General features: G+C 48.1%; 1 protein-coding gene across 2 annotated transcripts; it reads right to left on the bottom strand.

The window, feature by feature from the left end:
* Positions 1–384: 384 nt before the first annotated feature.
* On the bottom strand, positions 385–8269 carry LOC115636707 (zinc finger protein 641-like). 2 transcript variants are annotated; one of them, XM_030537140.1, is made up of 3 exons: positions 8234–8269; positions 4177–4290; positions 385–3816 (listed from the first exon to the last, which is right to left on the bottom strand). In XM_030537140.1, the coding sequence occupies exons 1-3, from the start codon at positions 8265–8267 to the stop codon at positions 3362–3364; spliced, it is 603 nt and encodes a 200-aa protein (XP_030393000.1). In that variant the 5' UTR covers positions 8268–8269; the 3' UTR covers positions 385–3361. The 2 variants fall into 2 exon arrangements, with proteins under 2 accessions (XP_030393000.1, XP_030393007.1); XM_030537147.1 differs by having other exon boundaries at positions 385–3813.
* Between the last annotated feature and the right edge of the window lie 11643 nt (positions 8270–19912).

Raw genomic sequence — 19912 nt, 5'->3', positions numbered from 1 at the left:
TCACTTCCCAGAGGGGATCAATCTGTCTAGGGCTATGTCTACACTTCGAACACTTGAAATATTCTTCTGACAACATAACACTGTCTATACCAGGGCTCAGGTCACATTCACTACTTCTTTCAGTGGAGAGGACTTTTCACACCCCTGAGAGATGTGGCTCTGCCAATGTAGCTTTTCAGCATAGACCAGCCTGTAAGTGGTTTATTGACTTGAAAGGCAATAGATTTCAGTCTTTTGCTTTATATTGATGGTTGACAATTGCAGCTTTCCTACCTGCTGCATACATCCTATGAGATGTCATACCTTTCCTTTGCAATTTAGAGAAGTGGGGAAGACAGTGACCCTTACAGTCTAAGTGGGTAAAAACTTAGACAATTTATCTCCTCGAGTAGCTTTCCTTTTAATAGAAATTGACTTTGAAACTAAGCAAAATAAGTTCTATTTGAAAACACAAAATATTAAAATCTATACTGGGACAATATTCTCTTATACACTCTTTCTCACACACATTCTCTCACCTCAACCATTGAAGTGAGGTTTTCTACCAGAACTCCTTACACTACAGGGGGTAAATTAAACCAAATTAACATTTAAGATTAATCATACTGGAAATGATGGCTAACAAAACAACAAACAAGACAACTTTCAGTTTTCCAAAATAATTCAGATTATCACACAGTCTCTTACTTTTTAACCAATAACTTCACCTATAATTTCATTGGTACCAACAACATATTCAAAGATCATAAATTCTTGTTGTATATGTTAGTTTTCTTTTAATTCCTTTTGCCAACAACTGAACCTTGGCTCAAGTTGTGGTTTGTCCCAACGTAGGTCCCAACTACTTCTATGAGTTCATATATCTCAGGATCTTCTGCCATGTGTGTTGGTGGAAAGGGTCTCCTATGTGGGAATATTTGCATCATGGAGAAAAATACCTCTCGTCACACTTTAATTTTTCAAAGTAGGAGGAGGTAGAGAAGTAATGTAAATGCATAAAACACAAGAGAAAACTAAGGTCTGGTCTACACTAAAGATATTTATTGGGATAACTATATTGCTTAGGGGTGTGAAAAATCCACACTGGTGAGCAATATAGTTACGCAGCCCTAAGCCTCTGTGTAGATAGTGCTACATGAGTGGCAGAGTTTTTCCTGCCAACAGAGCCACTGCCGCTTGCAGGGGCTGGACTAATCAAGTCCAATGGGAGAAATCTCTCCCATTGCCTTAGAGCCTCTATAATAGCAGTGCTACAGCAGCGCAGCTACATTGGTGCAGCTGCACCAACATCAGTTTTATGGTGCAGCCATAGCAAACATGCGAGTATCCAGAAGTCTGAAATTGGAGGCTGACAAATTTGTTGCCTCATTGGTTACCATCATTTCTACAGCCTGAAAAGCCTTGTTAACCAACCAGACAGCCAGCTTGGGATCCACAGGGAAGGACTGTCCTATGAAGCACTCTCACTTTGGATCCAAACAGTGAAGGATGATTGTTCTCAATGTAACCTGGCATCCTTTGGAACTGTAATGAGTGACACTGAACTAGGAAGTGGAGTTGTACAAACAATTTTCCTTGGGTCACTGGTCACCATAGCTTCCTTTACTGGGGTGGACATCAAGAACTGGGTGTGGACTCCTTCAACCTCAGTGCTTTCCAAATCCTTGGTCTTGGATAGGGTAAATTTACACTTCTCTGAAGTAGAATCCTTTACAAAGCCACTTAAAATCTCAGCAGTGTTAATGAGGAATGGCTCAGGTGGCATAGATCCAGGCAAGGGACTGGATACAGGCCTGGATCAGAATCTTCGTTAGTTACCAGAGCTGGAGATTCTATTAAAAATGGCTATTTTCCCAAAGATAATATATTTTCAACACTAGTTTCATTTTATACACATCTTTATGCACCTAGAAAAAATAAATTTGACAAAAACTCCACTTCTATTTCCTCAACATGTGTGTCATGAAGGGCTGCATTTCCTACACCATAGGATTAGCTAGGAGAGATCTTCTGTAGGGCCTGGGTTACAAATGCTTTGGGAACCAAACACATGGGCATTTTGCCTAGTTCAGAATCACTTACCATGGAATTCTCTTCCCAGATCATCTGAGACAATATTGCCTTAAACAACTTAAAATACACTGTGATCATATGCAGTGTTCTGTTGTTTATCATTTCTGAGTGGAGATTTTAAATCACTGCTGTTTCTTTGTTAGCATATGCAGTAAATTGGAGAGTTTGCTCCTGTTGACAGAGCTGCACTTGAACTTTCTCCATGTCATCATGGAGAAAAAGCAAAGCTGAAATAATAAATAAGGACTTTAGCAAAGGGTCATTGTCTTAAATTCTCCAATAAATCTGAGCTATATCCTATCAAACTGAACTAATATCTTATCAGGTGACTAAACAGCCTTCAGGAAAGATAGAAACCCACATCACATAGAGAGAATACGTTACAAAGAAAGTGTCAAGTGAAATTCCAGAGCAGGTTACAGCTGATTATTCAGAATCAGGACAAGAGATTCTCCCATCACATTCTCCTCTGATCCATTCAAACCTGCTTCATTCATCCCTGTCTCAATAGTCAGTTATGTTATTTACAACATTTTTAGTATCCTAGCATTCCCATAACGAGGGGAAAACAGCCACCTTGCCACAAGTGGCTTTACAATAGATGGAACCTGGGATTTAAACTCCAATAATACTGTATTTGGGATCCATTTGAATTCCTCTCCCAGGACTTTGACACTTTCATCTCCAGTCATAGCGACTCTGATATAGGATTAAAGAAGTCAAAACATCATCTGCAAGCGCAGACAATGGAGAATGCTTCATCACATGACATTTTGAGAAGTGGATGGATAGAATGTGATGAAGATAAACTCTGCATGTCTCAGACAAAAGGTAAAAGTTCTGTGGTGATGGGGAAGGAGGGAATCTGTGTCACCATGTATCCATCTGGTGTCACAGAGGCTGAAATGACACTTTTTTCCCCAGCTTCTCTTCATTTACATATAAAATTTGAAAAGTTTCCAATATATCAGCTCTTCAGCGCAACCCAGAGCAACGTGAGAACAAATGGCAATGATACAATCTGTATCATTGGTGACGAACAATAATTTTGCAATAGGAGGAATGTTATAAATGTGATGCTCCCTGGTTCCTGATAGGAAGGGCACACTCAAATTACTTGTAGGACAATAGAAAGGACAAATAGGTCCATCTCAAAAGACAGTGAACTGCAAAAGGCAAAAATGGGCCACTCATCTGGACAAGCTGAGGGATAACGTTGCTACAGAACAGTTCAAAGAGCTTCAAAAGTTACTGTGTGGGAATCAGGAAAAGTAAAGTATTGATAGCCCTAGAGATTTTTACAATGTTGATCGCCTTTGCAGATTCTCTGATGTCTAACATGGGCTGAGTGCCAAGAGGTTTTCCCACACTCATGGCATTCATAAGGCCTCTCCCCTGTGTGGATTCTCTGATGGGTAATAAGGTTTGAGCTGTGATAGAAGGTTTTCCCACACTCACTGCATGTATTTTTTCTCTTTCGCCTGAGGATATCTTGCTGTGTTGTGGTTTCCAGGACGACCTTCTGAGTTCCCCAACAGGAAATAAATGTATCCACTTTCTCCCCTGGCTGGTTTCCTTGCTCTCTTTCTGGTCTGTGCTGAATCTCCCAGGATTTTCCCTGCTCATGACTCCAGGATACATTCCTTTTCGATCTTTGTGATAATGCTCTGTTTTTACTCACTTGCTCAACATTTTCCTGCTGAGAATTCTGCTCCTCTTTCTCACATGCCATTGCATCACCTGCTGTGATACAGACAGAAACCTCAAACAGGAATGGAAAGGGGAAGACCAAGCCAAAATAAGTGCTGAAGATAGGTCAAATAAAAATCAGGCACTGAACTCCCACAAACTCTTCCCCAAAATAGGAGAGAGGAGGGGGATCAATTCAGCCTTCACATCCCATCCAACATCGCAGGGAGAAGGGAAGAAGCTACTCCCTGGTGTCTGCTAGGATCTACAGAAAGCCATGAACTATATTCACCCTGAGGATTTGACCCCTGCTAGGGACAATAATGAACTTAGAGACCTCCCAAGGGCTTTGTTGGGCATCCCAGATGTTTCCTTCAGGCACTTAGATTCTGAGTTGGTTGAATGTTTCCTCACCTGTGCAGGGAGTTCTCAGGATCAATCTTTCCTCTGAACCCTGGAGGTCTGGGACCCATGGTTCTTCCCCTTGTTCCACCTGGGAGATCTCATCAAGTTGGAAAACTAGAAACCCTGCTCAGATGAAAGAAAACAAAGGAGTTCAGTTGATTTCATCAGACTTGGTCATAAAAAACCAACATTCTATTAATTTAACTTCAGTGCTTAGTGTGACCTGGTGGGCCAAGGACAGTTCTCACTGAAAATGCCAAGATCAGGGCAGGCTGAAAAAGGGAGAGCAAATGCTCCCAAAACTTCTGGTTAACACTGAAGTTAACTCACCAACCAGTCACAAACTGTGCTTCTGATCACCCACGTGGGTAATCGAGAAGCTGAAAAAAGAAATTACACAGCCCGCTTTATTGCATCCCAGTTCTCTGACTTCTAATCAGCATCTGGGTCCAGTACAGTGAGAGGTTATTTTAAAACTCTGCTCACATAAACAAAGTATTCTTCTGACCCCAAAGGCTCAGCCACATCACCATGTCACTATAGGTTTGGATATTACCCAAAATTCCATCCTTCCAGCCAGTCCTTTAGCATCTAAACTAAAGGTTTAAATGAAAGGAAGACAGACAGAAGTTAAATGGGAAAGCAGTCAGGTACATTCCAAAATGGATATATCAGGTTCTTAGCAGTATTGGTGAGTTGCTGGCTTGATAATCTGTCTGGAACACATCCAGAGTTTGGATGGGTCATTCAGTCTTTTGTTCCATGGTTCAGTTTGTAGAGAAGTTGCTCCAGAGGTAGGAAGGGGGACTGAAGACAAAATGGAGATGATGCAGTTGCCCTTTACATTCCTTTTGCCATGTGGCTTAGGCTCATAAACTTTAAGGTCAGAAGGGACCATTATGATCGTCTAGTCTGACCTCCTGCACAATGTAGGCCACAGAATCTCACCCATCCACTTCTATAACAAACCCCTAACCTATGTATGAGTTACTGAAGTCCTCAAATTGTGGTTTGAAGACCTCAAGCTACAGAAAATCCTCCAGCAAGTGACCCGTGTCCCATGCTGCAGAGGAAGGCGAGAAACCTCCAAGGCCTCTGCCAATCTGCCTTGGAGGAAAATTCTTTCCCAGTCCCGAATATGGAGATCAGTTAAACCCTGAGCATGTGGGCAAGACTCACCAGCCAGCACCCAGGAAAGAATTCTCTGCAGTAATTGAAATCCCAACCCATCTAACATCCCGTCACAGACCACTGACCATACTTACCTTTTGATAATCAAAGATCAATTGCCAAAATTAGGCTATCCCATCATACCATCCTCTCCATAAACTTATCAAGCTTAGTCTTGAAGCCAGATATGGCTTCCGCCCCTACTACTCCCCTTGGAAGGCTGTTCCAGAACTTCACTGCTCTAATGGTTAGAAACCTTCATCTAATTTCAAGTCTAAACTTCCTAGTGTCCAGTTTATATCCATTTGTTCTTGTGTCCACATGGATACTAAGCTTAAATAATTCTTCTCCTTCCCCAATATTAATCCCTCTAATATATTTATAAAGAGCATTCATATCCCCCCTCAACCTTCTTTTGGTTAGGCTAAATAAGCCAAGCTCTTTGAGTCTCCTCTCATAAGACAGGTTTTCCATTCCTCGGATCATCCTAGTAGCCCGTCTCTGAACTGTTCCAGTTTGAATTCATCCTTCTTAAAACATGGGAGACCATAACTGCATGCAGTATTCCAGATGAGGTCTCACCAGTGCCTTATATAATGGTACTAACACCTCCTTATCTTTGCTGGAAATACCTCACCTGATGCATCCTAAAACCGCATTAGTTTTTTTAACGGCCATATCACATTGGCGGCTCATAGTCATCCTGTGACCAACCAATACTCCAAGGTCCTTCTCCTCCTCTGTTACTTCCAACTGATGTATCCCCAATTTATAACTAAAATTCTTGTTGTTAATCCCTAAATGCATGACCTTGCACTTTTCCACTATTACATTTCATCCTATTACTCTTACTCCAGTTTACAAAGTCATCCAGATCTTCCTGTATGATATCCTGGTCCTTCTCTGTGTTAGCAATACCTTCCAGCTTTGTGTCATCTGCAAACTTTTATTAGCACATTCCCGCTTTTTGTGCCAAGGTCAGTAATAAAAAGGTTAAATAAGATTGGTCCCAAAACTGATCCCTGAAGAACTCCACTAGTAACCTCCTTCCAGCTTGACAGTTCACCTTTCAGTACGACCCGTTGTAGTCTCCCCTTTAATCAGTTCCTTATCCATCTTTCAATTTTCATATTGATCCCCATCTTTTCCAATTTAACTAATAATTCCCCATGTGGAACTGTGTAAAATGCCTTACTCAAATTGAGGTAAATTAGGCTTGTACTTCCTGTGTCCCAAAACACAAGATTCACACTACATGGCATGGAAAAGCCTTAGAGTTCTCATTACACAGGCATACCCCTGGCATGTGTTGCTGATTCAATAGGTGTATCCCCTTGGTCCTTTCCATGGGCTCATTGTACAGCTGATGACCCTCAATGGGCCATCAAACAGGCTAGGAAGTGTTGATGCCAATATGTCTGGGGGTGTCACCCAGAAACACTGCACAAGTCTGGAAATACAGATATACCCTACATATCTATAACTCACAATACAAACATAGAAACAAAATTATAATACTTGGCAAATCATAACATTTTCACTGACACCTTACATGGCATATCTAGCATGATTCATTGCAATTTTATCACATTATAGTATTAATTCCAAAGTGTCTCACAGTTCCATACAGTGTAACACTTGGTAAACCAGTGAATTCCCAGGACCAGTTCCCCAGGTCCTTGAAGATGCCAAACACTATGCTTATGAAGGAGTGAAATACCCACATATCTGCTGGGAACACACACACAGACACTGTCAATCTATACCCGTGTTCACTCTTCTAGAAAATTATGATCAATTTTGTACACAGTATGACTTGTGAGGTATCATCTGAAAACGCATAATCTACTGAATACTATCCTCTTGTTAAAATGTGTAGTAACACTATGTAAACTTATGAGATTTTACAGTATGATATTACTGAAAAAGTTACAATTCTGGGAACACCCACAGACAAGTTCCTCAGAGACAGCAAGGCAAATAGCTGGTCAAATAGCCATTCTCTGGCCGGGGAAGGTGTGAAGACATTTACATTCCATCACAGGGATCACTTGAAGCTGTTGTGGAAAACAATCACACGATTGATTTTGAATCAGCTCAGCCTGAGGCTCTTTTATTGATTACAAGAGCGCAAGGGATGACAGCTATTGGAATACTGTCCCCCTGAGCTAAAAATCACACAAGCCTTTTAAAGCTTAAAAGCACAAACACATATGTTGCATGTTAATTACTTTATTCAGAATATATTGCAAAATATAATGCAGGTCAAAAGCAAGCTGAACAATCAGTTTTCCATATTCGGCCTTTCCTGTTATTGTTATTACACCTGGTGATATGGGAGCAAGACTCTCCATGTCTCAGGAAGCTTCACTACCAACCTAGGCCATTTTCACACGCTGGGGAGCAATCCAGAGCAGTAAGGAGTTGTGTAATCTGTAATCCTGGGTGAGATTCAGTGTTCTGCTGCTGGGGTGCCCTTGTCTGGATACTCCCAGCCAGCATTCAACAATGCACCAAGAGTCTGTGTGATAAGTAACCCTGACCAGCAGCTCTGACTCCTGCAACCTGCTTGCTATGCCTCAGGCACATTCTGGTTTGGGTAGAGAAGGCTCAGGGTTTGAGAGAAGGCCAGGGGTAGGAAGCTTCTGTTCATTATGCTGGACCTAACCCCCAGTTTTACTTGAGTAAAGAGGAGATATTTGATACTGTGCGATAATGCTCCTGTGCTTTGTTCCCAAAGTGTTCTGCAATATGGGAGGATCTCTGGTAGTGTGTGTGTCACTGGCATATTGGGGTGATGCTGCAACAGGACAGAGTAGAGGTGGCATTGTGGGGGTGGCATGAACCTTCACTCTTCATTTCCCCTTCCAAGAACAGAGGGGACAGGAACCCTTACCTAGTGAGGTCACATTCTCATAGTTCTCCTGCATGACATTCCTGTAGAGGGCTCTCTGAGTGGGGTCCAGCAGAGCCCACTCTGCCCTGGTGAAATACACAGCCACCTCCTCGAAGGTCACCGGCCTGTGAAAGAGCAAGAGTTCACTCAGTATCTGCTGCCCCATTCACACTCCCAATCAAATGGAAGCTGTGGTGGATTGCAGTCAACAGAGTCCCACCCCAGCCTGCTCAGAGCATCCTGGAAACACCAGGTTAAGGGGATGAAGAGAGAGCCCCTTGTCCCTCCCAGCAGATCCATCACACACCTACCAGCCACAGGCAGATATAGGAGATGGAGCCCCTAGCAGGGTCCAGGGAGCACTCCCTGGTTGAAAGCGCAGCACCCTCCTCCTTGTGAGGAGCTGGATGTGAAGGGAGGGGCAGCTTCCCTAAACTTCGCTGCTGGGTGCCCCTTTCATATCTCACAGCAGCTGCTGGTTAGTCGGATCAGGCTCCAGCACTGGGAGTCTGGTTAGTTCTCATAGTCTCATGTAGGTGGGTTTTTTCTGTTTTACAAATTAGGGTATTTCCAAACATCTTGGGTCTGTTCCTAGAATCTAGGCCACTTATTAAACAACTTCCAGCAGATTTGCCATACCCTGTCCTTCTCCTTTCCCCACCCTGTGAATTTCCTGCCCCAGTTCAACCTCCAGACCAGACTGTGCAAATCTTCCCATCTCTGGTGTATCTGCTGTCCCTCTCATCCAGCAGGAACCCACCAATCACCCACCACCACCAATAATCCCTACCTGAGCTGGCTCCACTGCACCCATTTCTCTTCCCTTTGCCATGGGAGGAGTGGATGAAATGGAGTGAAAGATGGGCATCATTCTGCAGCATTGGAGGGTGAGAAGGGTAATTGTGGAAGTTTCAGAATAGGCTTTAGTTAATTTCATATAATAAGTCCCCCTGGGCCCTTCCCCTACAGACAGCCTACATTCTGTCATCCTGAGAAAAAGCTTGATCTCTTTATTATAGTGTAGACCTGGCTGCTCCTGCCAGGCTAAGCCCACAAAGAGATTGTTAACCTCCCTTCTCCCTCACCCTACCCTGTAACAAAGTCTCTGAACACAATGCTAGAAAAGCACAGAACCAAAGGAGTCACTGTGGGGGATTCCCTCAGACACTGACCCCACAGCAGCCACACTCCAGCAGGGGGACTATGGAGTCAGGAACTGGCTTTTCCTCTGACTGCTCCTTTTCTTGTTCACCTGGGCAGGGCAGAGAAGAAGCTTTAATTAAGGTCACTTCCCAGCACAAAACCCCCGCTAAGGGAGCAGCAGCTGCTAAACCTGGTCTCCCAGATCACAATGGAGGCTGCAGCATCTAACCCAGGAAGCTGAACCCCAATATCCTGAGCACAAAGGGACAGAGCATTTGAGCAGCTTCCCTCCCTTAGCTTTCTGGGAGCCCCTCCTCACAGGGAGAATTGCTCATCTCATTTGCCCCACTGTCCATCTGGAGTCACTCCTTGTCTTTCCATACAGTGACTCTGGATTAACAATGGTCTCAATGAAACCAGATTTCAGAAAGAATGAGTGCAGAATGCTGTGGAAGAGACCATTGTGTGGCAGTGCTGACCTCCTTCCCACCTCCCTCACCCCCCAGATCTAGGACAAGGACTCGAGGCACGAATGTTCCTACAGAACTGGAAGTTCCTGCAGTTTTCAAGAGGGGAGAAAAGCAAAATCTGTGATTTCACCTCACAGTGTCTGATAAGTGCATAGAAAGTTACCACCACCCCCTGCTGGCCAGTCACACAGGCAGAGGGAGCCCTGGGGGATGTTTCTTTAACAGGCAAATGGAAGGCCTGGAGGGGCAAAATAGGTAAGACATTTCCATGCCCTGTCACTAGCAAATAATAGCCACCATGGATCCACCCCGAAGGTGGCTACATCTTAGCACGGGGAATCAACCCCTCACAGAGACCATTTGTCATGGGGTTTGGGATACTTCTGGACCCACGCTGCACTCAGAGTGACCTCCTTATCCTGTGCCAGCTGGAGAAAAGAAAAGCATCCAGCCAACTCTCCCGTTACCAGCTGGGAACCACTGACCCCCAAACAGGGGGAGAGATCTAGCTTTGATGTGTATTAAAGATGTGGCTGGTCTCTTTCCTCACCAAACATTTTAACAGAGATAAAGAAGGGCACAAATGATTCTCAAAGGAGAGGGGAAAGATGATCACTGAGCAATTTAACCCCCTACAACATCCAGGACGGAGAACAACTTAGGGCAACAGGCTCTCTCCAGGAAAGAAGTTGCTGGGATTTAGAAACACGGGGAACAGCCCAAAACATGAGAGGATTTTTAAATTGACGTTTGATAGTGACATAGAAAGAGGGAAAACCTGAGATTTGAGACCAGTGTTCAGCAATGAAAGTGAAAGGGTGGAAATCAGAGATTTTGGATCCATTTTGCAAATTATAGAAAGGAAAGTGGAAAATGAGAGGGATTTTATATCGGTTGTAGATATGAGGTAACATCTGAGTGTTTCACATGAATATTTGATAAATGAATAAAGAGGAAATGGGCAACTTTTCATATCCATATTCAAGAATCTAAGAAAAGGTGTAAATCTGAGATTCGCAGTATTTTATAATTAAAGACAGGGGAAAATCTCAGGACATATTCAATTAGAAATAGACAACTAGAGAGAAGTGGGGCAAATGTTTAGGGTATTTTTATATGAATATATCAAATATCACATATTTGATAACATGAGACAAAAACACCAAGATCTGAGGGGAGAGTGTCACTTTCCTGCCTGGCCCCAGCGCTCCCTGCCCCACCTCCGAGGTCTCCCACTCACCGGGGGGCTCCAGTCCAGGGGCTGGTCCCAGCTGGAAAAAGCTCTCCCCGTGGTCTAGGAATGTGCTACTGGTAGCAGCCTGGAGCTGGGCTGTCTCCACGGGGGGGAGAGGGGGCTTGCTCCTCCCTTCCCTTCCTGGGCATTCCCATGCCCTGTTGCCAGCAGAAATTGCCCTCCCCAGCCAAGCCCAGAGGGATCTGTGTCTCAGGGATCCCCCAGCCTCTGCCCATTAACCCTCTGCCTAGTTCAGAAATCACTCAGGGGAACCATTTCCCACCTAACCAAGGACAATTCACTGCGGGTAAAAATTGGAGATGGGGGACACACCAGAAACTGGAGATTTGAACTGGACATTGGCAAAGTGGAGAGAAAATGGGGCACAATTGGAGGAGGAGAACAGGGATCTTCTCAGGGATTTGAGGGAAGGGGGGGTCACCCTGGATGTTGCTTGTTGCTCTCTAGAGAGAAAGGGGGCAGGACAGGAGAGGATAGCGGGGTCCCCATGGGAGGGGACAGTGGTAAATAGAAGGGATCTCAGCCCCCCTCCCCTTTCTCTCCCCACTCCTCGGGGGTCCCTTGCTCTTCCCTTCCCCTGGCCATGTCCGGGCTACATAGATATTTTCCATCCGCCTCTTTCCCAGGTCTCCCCACTCCCTGGCAGCCCCTGCCCGGCCCCACTCTGGGACCCCAGTGGGGCCGGGCCCCTCCCCCAGGACCTCCTGTGGGGCCCCAGGGCAGAACCTGGCTGGGCCCGGAGGGTGCTAGGCTCCTGCGGGACAGCAGCTCTGAGCCCCCCACAGGCGCTGCCCCCCAGGGAGCAGATCCCGGCCCTGCGAGATGCCAGGTCCCCCCACAGACACTGGGGCAGAGTCACCGCGCAGCCCCGCCCCCCCCGGCTCGCTCCGGTACCTGGAAGCTGCAGCTCCGCAGCATGGTGGGCAGAGCCCAGGGCGACCCCAGGGCAGCTCCAGTGGGAGAAGGGCCCGGTCTGGGCACGGGGGGCGGGGGTGTTAATGTCTCCCCGGCTCAAACCCTCCTGCCATGTGCTCTGGGAATTCCCACTGGTGCGAGCTCTGCTTCTGCGCATGCCCAGAGCCAGGAGCCAGAAAACCCTTTAGGCCCCGGGAGAGGCTCCAACGTCCCCACACAACCTCATCTTCCCCCCTCGCCCAACGTCACTTCCGATCCCGAGAGACTCAGGAACTACAGCTCCCAGCCTGCCCAGAGGCCCTTCCGCCCTCCGCAGCCCAGGTAAGGGTGCCCCCCCCAACTCTAATCCCTGCCCCTCGCAGAGACCCCGCCCGCAGCCGGCGCCTCTCACACCCGCCCCGCCTCCGCCCTGGGAGCAGCGGTCTTGCCCGGCGCCCCCGGCACCTTCCCATTCCTCGAGCGAACTCTCGTGCCTCGGGGGCGGGGCCTGGTCTGTGGCAGCCCCGCCCCTCAGCCGGGCGGGGCGCTGCGGGGGGAGCCGGGGTCAGGGCTGGGGCTGCGGCATGGCAGGGGGCTCCTCAGCCCCGGGTTCTCTGGCCCAGCTGCCAGCAGTGGGGGAGGTGGGGGCCGGAGTTGGGCAGCTGGTCACGTACGCGCCCGCGTATCAGATCCAGAGACACCCGTGTGTCCCTGTGCCTGGGGCCTGAGCCCAGCTGGGGCGTGTCCCCCTCGTGCTAGAGACAGAGACACTGAACCCCTCAGGGGATGATGGCCGCACGCCCCTGCCTGGAGCCCCCAGTGCCGGTCCCTGCTCCCGCCTGGAGCCTCCAGCACCCCCTCGTGTGCTGGTCGCTGCCCATGTCCGCTTTGCCGAGCCCTGCTCCAGGCCCCAGCACGCCAAGCACGTGCTTGGGGCGGCATGACGCGGGGGACACTCTGCTGGTTGCCGGGAGGCAGCTCCGGTGGACACCCCGCAGGCATGCCTGCGGAGGGTCCGCTGGTCCTGCGGTCTGCGAACCGGGGGACCAGCGGACCCTCCGCAGGCACACCTGCGGGAAGTCCACCGGAGCCACCTGCTGCCCTCCTGACAACCGGCAGAGCACCTCCCATGGCATGCCACCGTGCTTGGGGTGGCTAAATGTCTAGAGCCACCCCTGCCTCCTCCCCCTGTGCTCCGGCTCCTGCCTGTGCCCAGAGACCCCAGTGCCAGAAACTGCCTGTGCCCGGAGCCCCCTGCATTTGCCAGTCCCTGCCCATGCCTGCACCCAGAGCCCCCCTGTGCCCCGGTTCCTGCCCGCTCCCAGAGCCCCCGCATGTGCCCGTCCCTGCCTGTGCCCGGAGCTAGTCTCCACTTGTGCCTAGAGCCCCCCGCGTGTGCTGGTCCCTGCCTGCGCCTGGGCCTGAGCCCAGCTGGGGAGTGTCCCCCTCGCACCAGAGACCGAGACACTGGGAGCAGCTTGCGGAGCCCCAAGATGCAGCTGCCTCTGGGGTGGGATGCGGGTCCAGTCTCTGCAAGGAAGGGACAAGTGGAGTAAGTCCCCACTGGAGACTGTCCAGCCCAAGGTTACACAGTCCTGCTACTGCTGCCCCCAACTGCCCAACGCAGTCCTCCCAGCTGCCAGTCGCCTGCCCACCCCTGCTGCTGCCTCCTCCCCACTGCCAGGGAGTTTTCCTGCTCCCCACTCCCCTCATGTGCCCTCTTAAACCAACTCCCAAAAGGGCTCCCTGCTGCCTGTGGGAAGGGTGTGTGTGGGGGAAATTACTGTCTGTTTATGGAACTTCCATATACACTCCCATCAAACTGTCCAACTACTGTCACTTATTCAATATAAAATCTCTTCAGAACCAGGTGCTTTTTTCTCATTATCAAATATTCCTTTTTAGACCTATTTCTTCCCAAATTCTCAAAGACAGATCTAAAATATCCTGTGTGCAGTGCTGTAGTAGCCATGGCAGTCCCAGGATATTCGAGGCTGCCCCCTTGATTTAGATACAAATGATTGGTGTTATTCTCCATCCCATTCCTTGTGAATCTGAACATGTTCACTTTTTTGGTGGCAGCTGTGCATTGAATGGAGCTTTTCATTGATCTGTCTACAGCAAAGTGCAGATCCCTTTCTTGAGTTGTGTTAGCCGATATGTTCTGCTGACATTGCTAGGTGTAATGCATGTTAAATAGGGGTTTCTCCCCTACGAATGCTGGAGTGTCCTTGTCCTATAGGTTAGTATATTAATGATCTCATTGTGGTGTCATGTGTGTCAGTTTGTTGCCATGGCACTCCTGTGCTCAGACATCTGAGGATGCTCTACAGAAAAGCTCCTTGGGTGGGCTGATGCACAGGGAGTAGCTCAAACCTCCAAAGTGCCTGGGCAGGGGCAGGCCATTAGCCCAGCAAGAGAGGGGTGTGACCGTGACATCACAAAGGCCTTTTGCAGGACCTCAGACTATTAGTCAAAGGTGGTGGGGAGGTGGTGACCTCACAGAGAGATGCTGACATCAGCCAGGCAGGACAGGGGCGAGGGGCCAGGGAAACCTCAGAGACCCCTGTGTCTTTGCTTCAGCAAGTCTTCTTCTCCAGGTCTCTCTGAGGACTAAGAGAGTATTCAGGTTCACATGCGTGAGTGCCAGGAGGAACCTCTTTCAAGTTCTCCTTCCCTTTTAGTGATTTTACTAGAAAACAGCCATCCCTGTTTAGAAGGTAAGAGCCTCCTCGAGGTTTGAAACCTGTTCAGTCTGATCCATCTGGGGTGAGTTGAATTCTAGGAATGGAAAACATGAGCTTAAGGAGACAGAATTTTATTGCACACCTGAGATTTTGTTCCTTAGAATCACTTGGAGACATTAGGGTTTGTCCTTTTTGTTTCCCCTTTTCCTCCATCCACCCCTCCCTCTTCGTGTCTTGCTTCTTTTGTCCTCTCTTGTTCCCCTCCCAACACCAGGAGAGGGGTGTGTGTGTGTGCGCGGGCGCTGCAGCTCCCACTATGGGAGGTCCACCCAAAAATGTGAGGCTGAAATAGTGCTCGGGCAGTCAGGGCCAGATTCACCTTTTGTGGGCCCTGGCACCAAACATATTTGTGGGTCTGCTGGAAGAAGCAGGGAGATCTGGTGACCAGAAGCTTGTCCTGGCAGGTTTGTCAGCCACAAATAAATCAATTCATACTGCTAGTGAACAATCTACTGGAACTAATGGCAGCACAGGAGGGATATTTCCAAGCTATGCACCCACCTCCACATTTTAGAGCTTACTCTTCTTTTCCGAGTATGGTACTTTCCATGTGAAGTAGGCATAGAAATGGGGGAAAACTACTGCTCTAGAGAAGGCTTGAATTCATAATCACAGCACTAGTCCTCTTTATATTAACCATTTGCACCACTGTAGGTGTTTCTTAGACAAGCATAGGAAGTAGACAGTTATCAGTCTCTGTGTTTCACACCTTCACCTGATGAATGTACTGGAAATTTGCAGGGGCAGGTATAAATATGCAGGCAAGAATCAGTCTAGAGATAACAAGGTTAGTTCAATCAGGGAGGATGAGGCCCTCTTCTAGCAGTTGAGGTGTGAACACCAAGGGAGGAGAAACTACTTTTATAGTTGGCTAGCCATTCACAGAATTCCCACTCCATTCATCCGACAAAGTGGGGATTCACCCACAAAAGCTTATGCCAAATACACCTGTTAGTCTATAACAGGAGTAGGCAACCTATGGCACGTGTGCTGATGGCAGTGCATGAGCTGATTTTCAGTAGCAGTCACAGTGCCTGGATCCTGGACACCGGTCTGGGGGCAGGGGAGGGATCTGCCTTTTAATTTTAAATGAAGCTTCTTAAACATTTTAAAAACCTTATTTACTTTATATAACTAAACTATTGTTGTATATATTATAGACTTCTAGAAAGAGACCTTCTAAAAATGTGTATTACTGGCACACAAAACCTTAGAGTGAATAAATGAAGACTCAGCACACCTCTTCTGAAAGGTTGCCGACCCCTGGACTATAAGGTGCCACAGGACTCTGTCACTTTTTACAGATCCTGACTAACACAGCTGCCCCTCTGATACTAAAAAAGACAGTGTCCCCTGTTGGGTGTAAATCACTGACCTCTCTCCTCTCTGAGCACTGACTGCCCCTCTGTTTCCTTGCCCCCAGCACATTTACTGCAGTGCAATTGGGTCACTATTTCCATGGCTGCACAGCAAAGAATCGCTCCCAGTTTCCCTTCTATCGGCAGCAGGATTAGCCTGTGTTGGTTGTTAATGAGGTGGACCTGGTTGTAGATTGTTATTCGTTCTCTACCTTGACAATTCACACAGTGCCTTTTCCAAGCAGATTCCCAGCACCTCAGTGATCCTGGTAACAGGGGTTAGGTCCTGAGATTTTCAGGGTTCTTTTCCCCCTCCACCTGGAGTGAACTCAGCTTCCCCCCCCCATCCCAGACATTCCATGAAACAACAGGAGCATAAAGAAAGAGGGGAGGGAACATCTCAGAGCCAGGGCTGGATGTGCCCAGGACCCCCAACTTGTCCATTGTTTCCATGGAATTTGTCCCCCTGCTTTGCACAAGGGACAGAGAAAGATCTTGCTGTTCCTGTGTCTGTGCAAAGAAAATTGTGCATCTATATGAAAGAGAGGAAGGAAATGGCACCATGGTGCTACAATATCCTCAGGATTAAGACCTAAGGACTCAGGCTGAGAACTGATAGAACTCCACTCATCTGGGATTTAAGAAATTATCTTCCATGGAGCAGGGCCAGATCCATCATTTTTGCCATCCCAAGTGGAAAAAAAATAAATATAAAAACCACAATCAGCGGCAGCTCTACCACTGCCACTTTTGGTGGCAAGTCCTTCCCTCTGAGAGGGCCAAATTGCCACAGAAGCCTCCTCTTTCTATTGGCCGCCCCAAGCACCTGCTTGCTGTGCTGGTGCCTGGAGCCGGCCCTGCCATAGAGACATGGGGAAGACAGAGGAATCAGGAAAAAAACAGATTTGTTTACACTGCAAATGAAGTATTTTTGGTTTAAAGTCACTTTTCCTGACTGGGAATTGAACCCACATTGTAGTAGTGAAAGTACCAAATCCTAACCACTAGACCACCAGGGAGATGATAATGTTGTTTTCTTCTTATTTATGCTACACTTTCTTAGGCTACTTTCTATCCAATTTCTGAAATTGCTCCATTGTCCACTTCCTGAGGGGCTAAGAGACCCAAATGATGCTTCAGCTTCCTCCAGCAGGATCACAGAGCCACACAAAGAAAACTCATGAGGAACAATTCTCCTCTGTCTTCATTTACCCCATTGCAACCCTCTCAGCAGCTGACTCTTGCGGGAAGGACACTGAGCTGATAGGAGCTCTGGCACAGAGACCAAGGGAGGGTGTTGCTCCCCCTCGCTGTGAGCTGACCACATTCTGACTCCGTGTAACAGGGCTCTGGGCTTTGCCATCTTGTGAGTTCTGTGTCCTCAACAAGCAGCCAAAAGGCTGAGCCCCCCAGACCCTTCTCCTTGGGAGCATGGGGATTGCACAACAGCTGCAAGCCCTTTTCCCCTCTCCTGGTACTCCTCAGGTTCCCAAACCTTCCTCACAAATGGTTTCATCAGAAGCTGGAGGGATCTAGGGACCTACCGGTTTCCCTCACCCAACTCTTAAAGCAAACAGTGATTCCCTTCTCTGAAACTTCCCGGGCTTGGGCTTCTTTTGAGGTTTTCCCCAGGGGACCTGATTCCCTGTGAAAATGTGTGTGTGGAATGTAGGGAACCATCTTCTCTACCCCATTTCTGGGAGCTGAGAAGCTTTTTCAGACTCTCCCCCACTAGATGAGTCCAACAGCACCTCCCCTTGGAGGGAGAATCCTAAATTCCACCCTCCTATCCTGGTTACTCTGACTGCCTGATGGTGACAGCATGCTAAATCAACCCCAGCTCTCTGGTCTAGAAAGCAACATCTAACCAGCCTTGTAACAGCTCCAGTTTGCTAACTGGAGACATAACAAATCAGGAAAGAAGCCAAATGTCAGACAGGGAACCTCAGCTCACAAATAAACACCCTCCGGGCTCCTTTTCAACTGCGACTAGGCAGTTGACTGACTTTAAATCTAGCTCGCTCAGTTGATAGAGCATGATGCTCTTAATCCCACCATCATAAATTCAAGACCCATGCTGGGGTGGTAGTGACAGCCCTTAGGTGTCACTCTTCTGCTAATAGTCACAGATCAAAATGAAATAAACTCTCGATGCTCTTCGGCAGGTCATGTTTCTTCCTCTCGCTGAGCTTCAGTAAAAGATGAAGAGAGAACCAACTGACCTTTGCATCCTCTGTTAGAGAGAATTTTCTCCTCTTCCATTCTACCCTAGGCAAGAAGAGGGGATAATAAGCATTTAACAGGTGACTGCAAAGAGATAATTTTGGTCATTATAAGTAGGACGATGATCAATTGTTCTCCATGTCCACTGACAGTAGGACAAGAAGTAATGGGCTTAATCTGCAGCCAAGGAGATTCACGTTAGATATTGGGAACAGCTTTCTAACTCTAAGGGTAGTTAAGCTCTGGAATAGGCTCCCAAGGGCATTTGTGGAGTCTCTGTCCTCAGAGTTTTTAAAGAACAGGTTGAACAAACCTCTGTCAAGGACAGTTTGCATATTCTTGGTGCCATAGACAACCTGCTCTGGCTCTGGTTCCCTCCTTCTGCTCCCTGCCTGGGCCAACTGCTGGAGGCACTTGATCCCACATGCCCCTGACACATCATCTCTGCTTGGCCCTGCCTCAGCAGAGAGGGTTGGATTTCATGACCTCTCCAGGTCCCTTGCAGCCTTACAACTCTATAATTCTATGCCATTACAATATAATATAAACAACAACAAACGTGAAAACTCCCTGTAAAAGGGTTGGGACTCACCACCCACGGCGCCTCCTGCTGGTGATTTTGGGAATTAGCTTGATTCCAGTGGAGCGCCCCCTCCTGGTGGTGTCCCGTCCGTTGTTTTGCCCTCTGCTCTCCACTGCTGTCACTGGACCCGCCTTGCTCCCTGCTCAGTGGCGTCCTCTTTGAGGCCACTGCCTTCCAGCAGTGTTCCTTAGTCCATCTGGGCCCCCTTCCAGGGGTTGGTGATCAGCAGTCCTCCACTCCAGCAACCACACACCCCAAAGTCTAATCTCTCATCAAGGATCTGGCGTAGGCTGTAACGGCCACTCCCTACGGCTGATGGCTGGGTATCTGGAAAGAAGGGGACCCCAGGCCCGCCCTCTACTCTGGGTCCCGGCCCAGGGACCCTCTGGCATCAGCCTCGCTGTTCTCTTTCTTTCCCCTCCTCTGTCTGCTCCCCTGGGCCGCTTCCCCTACAGCCCCTTGCACCCGCTAGGCCCTTCCCTTCAGGGCCTGCAGTCTGGCAGCTGTGGGCTAGAGCCTTCTAGGCTCCCTGAGCCTGCCCAGCACTGCACTGTCCACGGTGCTAGTCTCCCCCTTGGAGACTGACCTTCCCCTGTCAAAGGCCTGGGACAGACTGACTGTTCCTGCTCTGGGCAGCCTTTATATATATCTGAGCCTGGCCCTGATTGGCTGTCTCCAAACTGGGCCCTGATTGGCTCCCCGTCTGTGCAGGTGCCCTGGCCTGCCACAGCCCACTCTCACAGGGAGTGGGGCAGTCTGCCCCACTACACTCCCCAATCTAACATCTAACAATTCAGCGTGAACTGACATTCCACAGCAAAAGTGACAACATGTAGGAGCGCAAAGCCCTTTAATTCAGCACCTTGCAAATGAACGCACCAGAGGGCAAAATGACACATTGCAAAAGAGCTCAGCTCAAACCAACGCAACACAAGGCAGAGCAAAAACCATACAACACAAAACAATGCATCAGAGTGCAAAGTGACACTGTGCAAAATAGCTCAGC

Source organism: Gopherus evgoodei, chromosome 1 (genome assembly GCF_007399415.2).
Source record: "Gopherus evgoodei ecotype Sinaloan lineage chromosome 1, rGopEvg1_v1.p, whole genome shotgun sequence".
In the NCBI taxonomy this organism is placed as follows: domain Eukaryota; kingdom Metazoa; phylum Chordata; order Testudines; family Testudinidae; genus Gopherus; species Gopherus evgoodei.
Note: the sequence above shows the minus strand (reverse complement) of the source record. Positions and strands in the feature narration are given on the sequence as shown.

Coding starts and splice junctions, on each gene's coding strand:
- LOC115636707 (XM_030537140.1), bottom strand. CDS start 8,267: ATGCAGGAGAACTATGAGAATGTGACCTCACTAG. Junction 4,291..8,233: donor TGAGAATGTGACCTCACTAG/GTAAGGGTTCCT, acceptor TCATCTGAGCAG/GGTTTCTAGTTTTCCAACTT. Junction 3,817..4,176: donor CCTGAGAACTCCCTGCACAG/GTGAGGAAACAT, acceptor TCTGTATCACAG/CAGGTGATGCAATGGCATGT.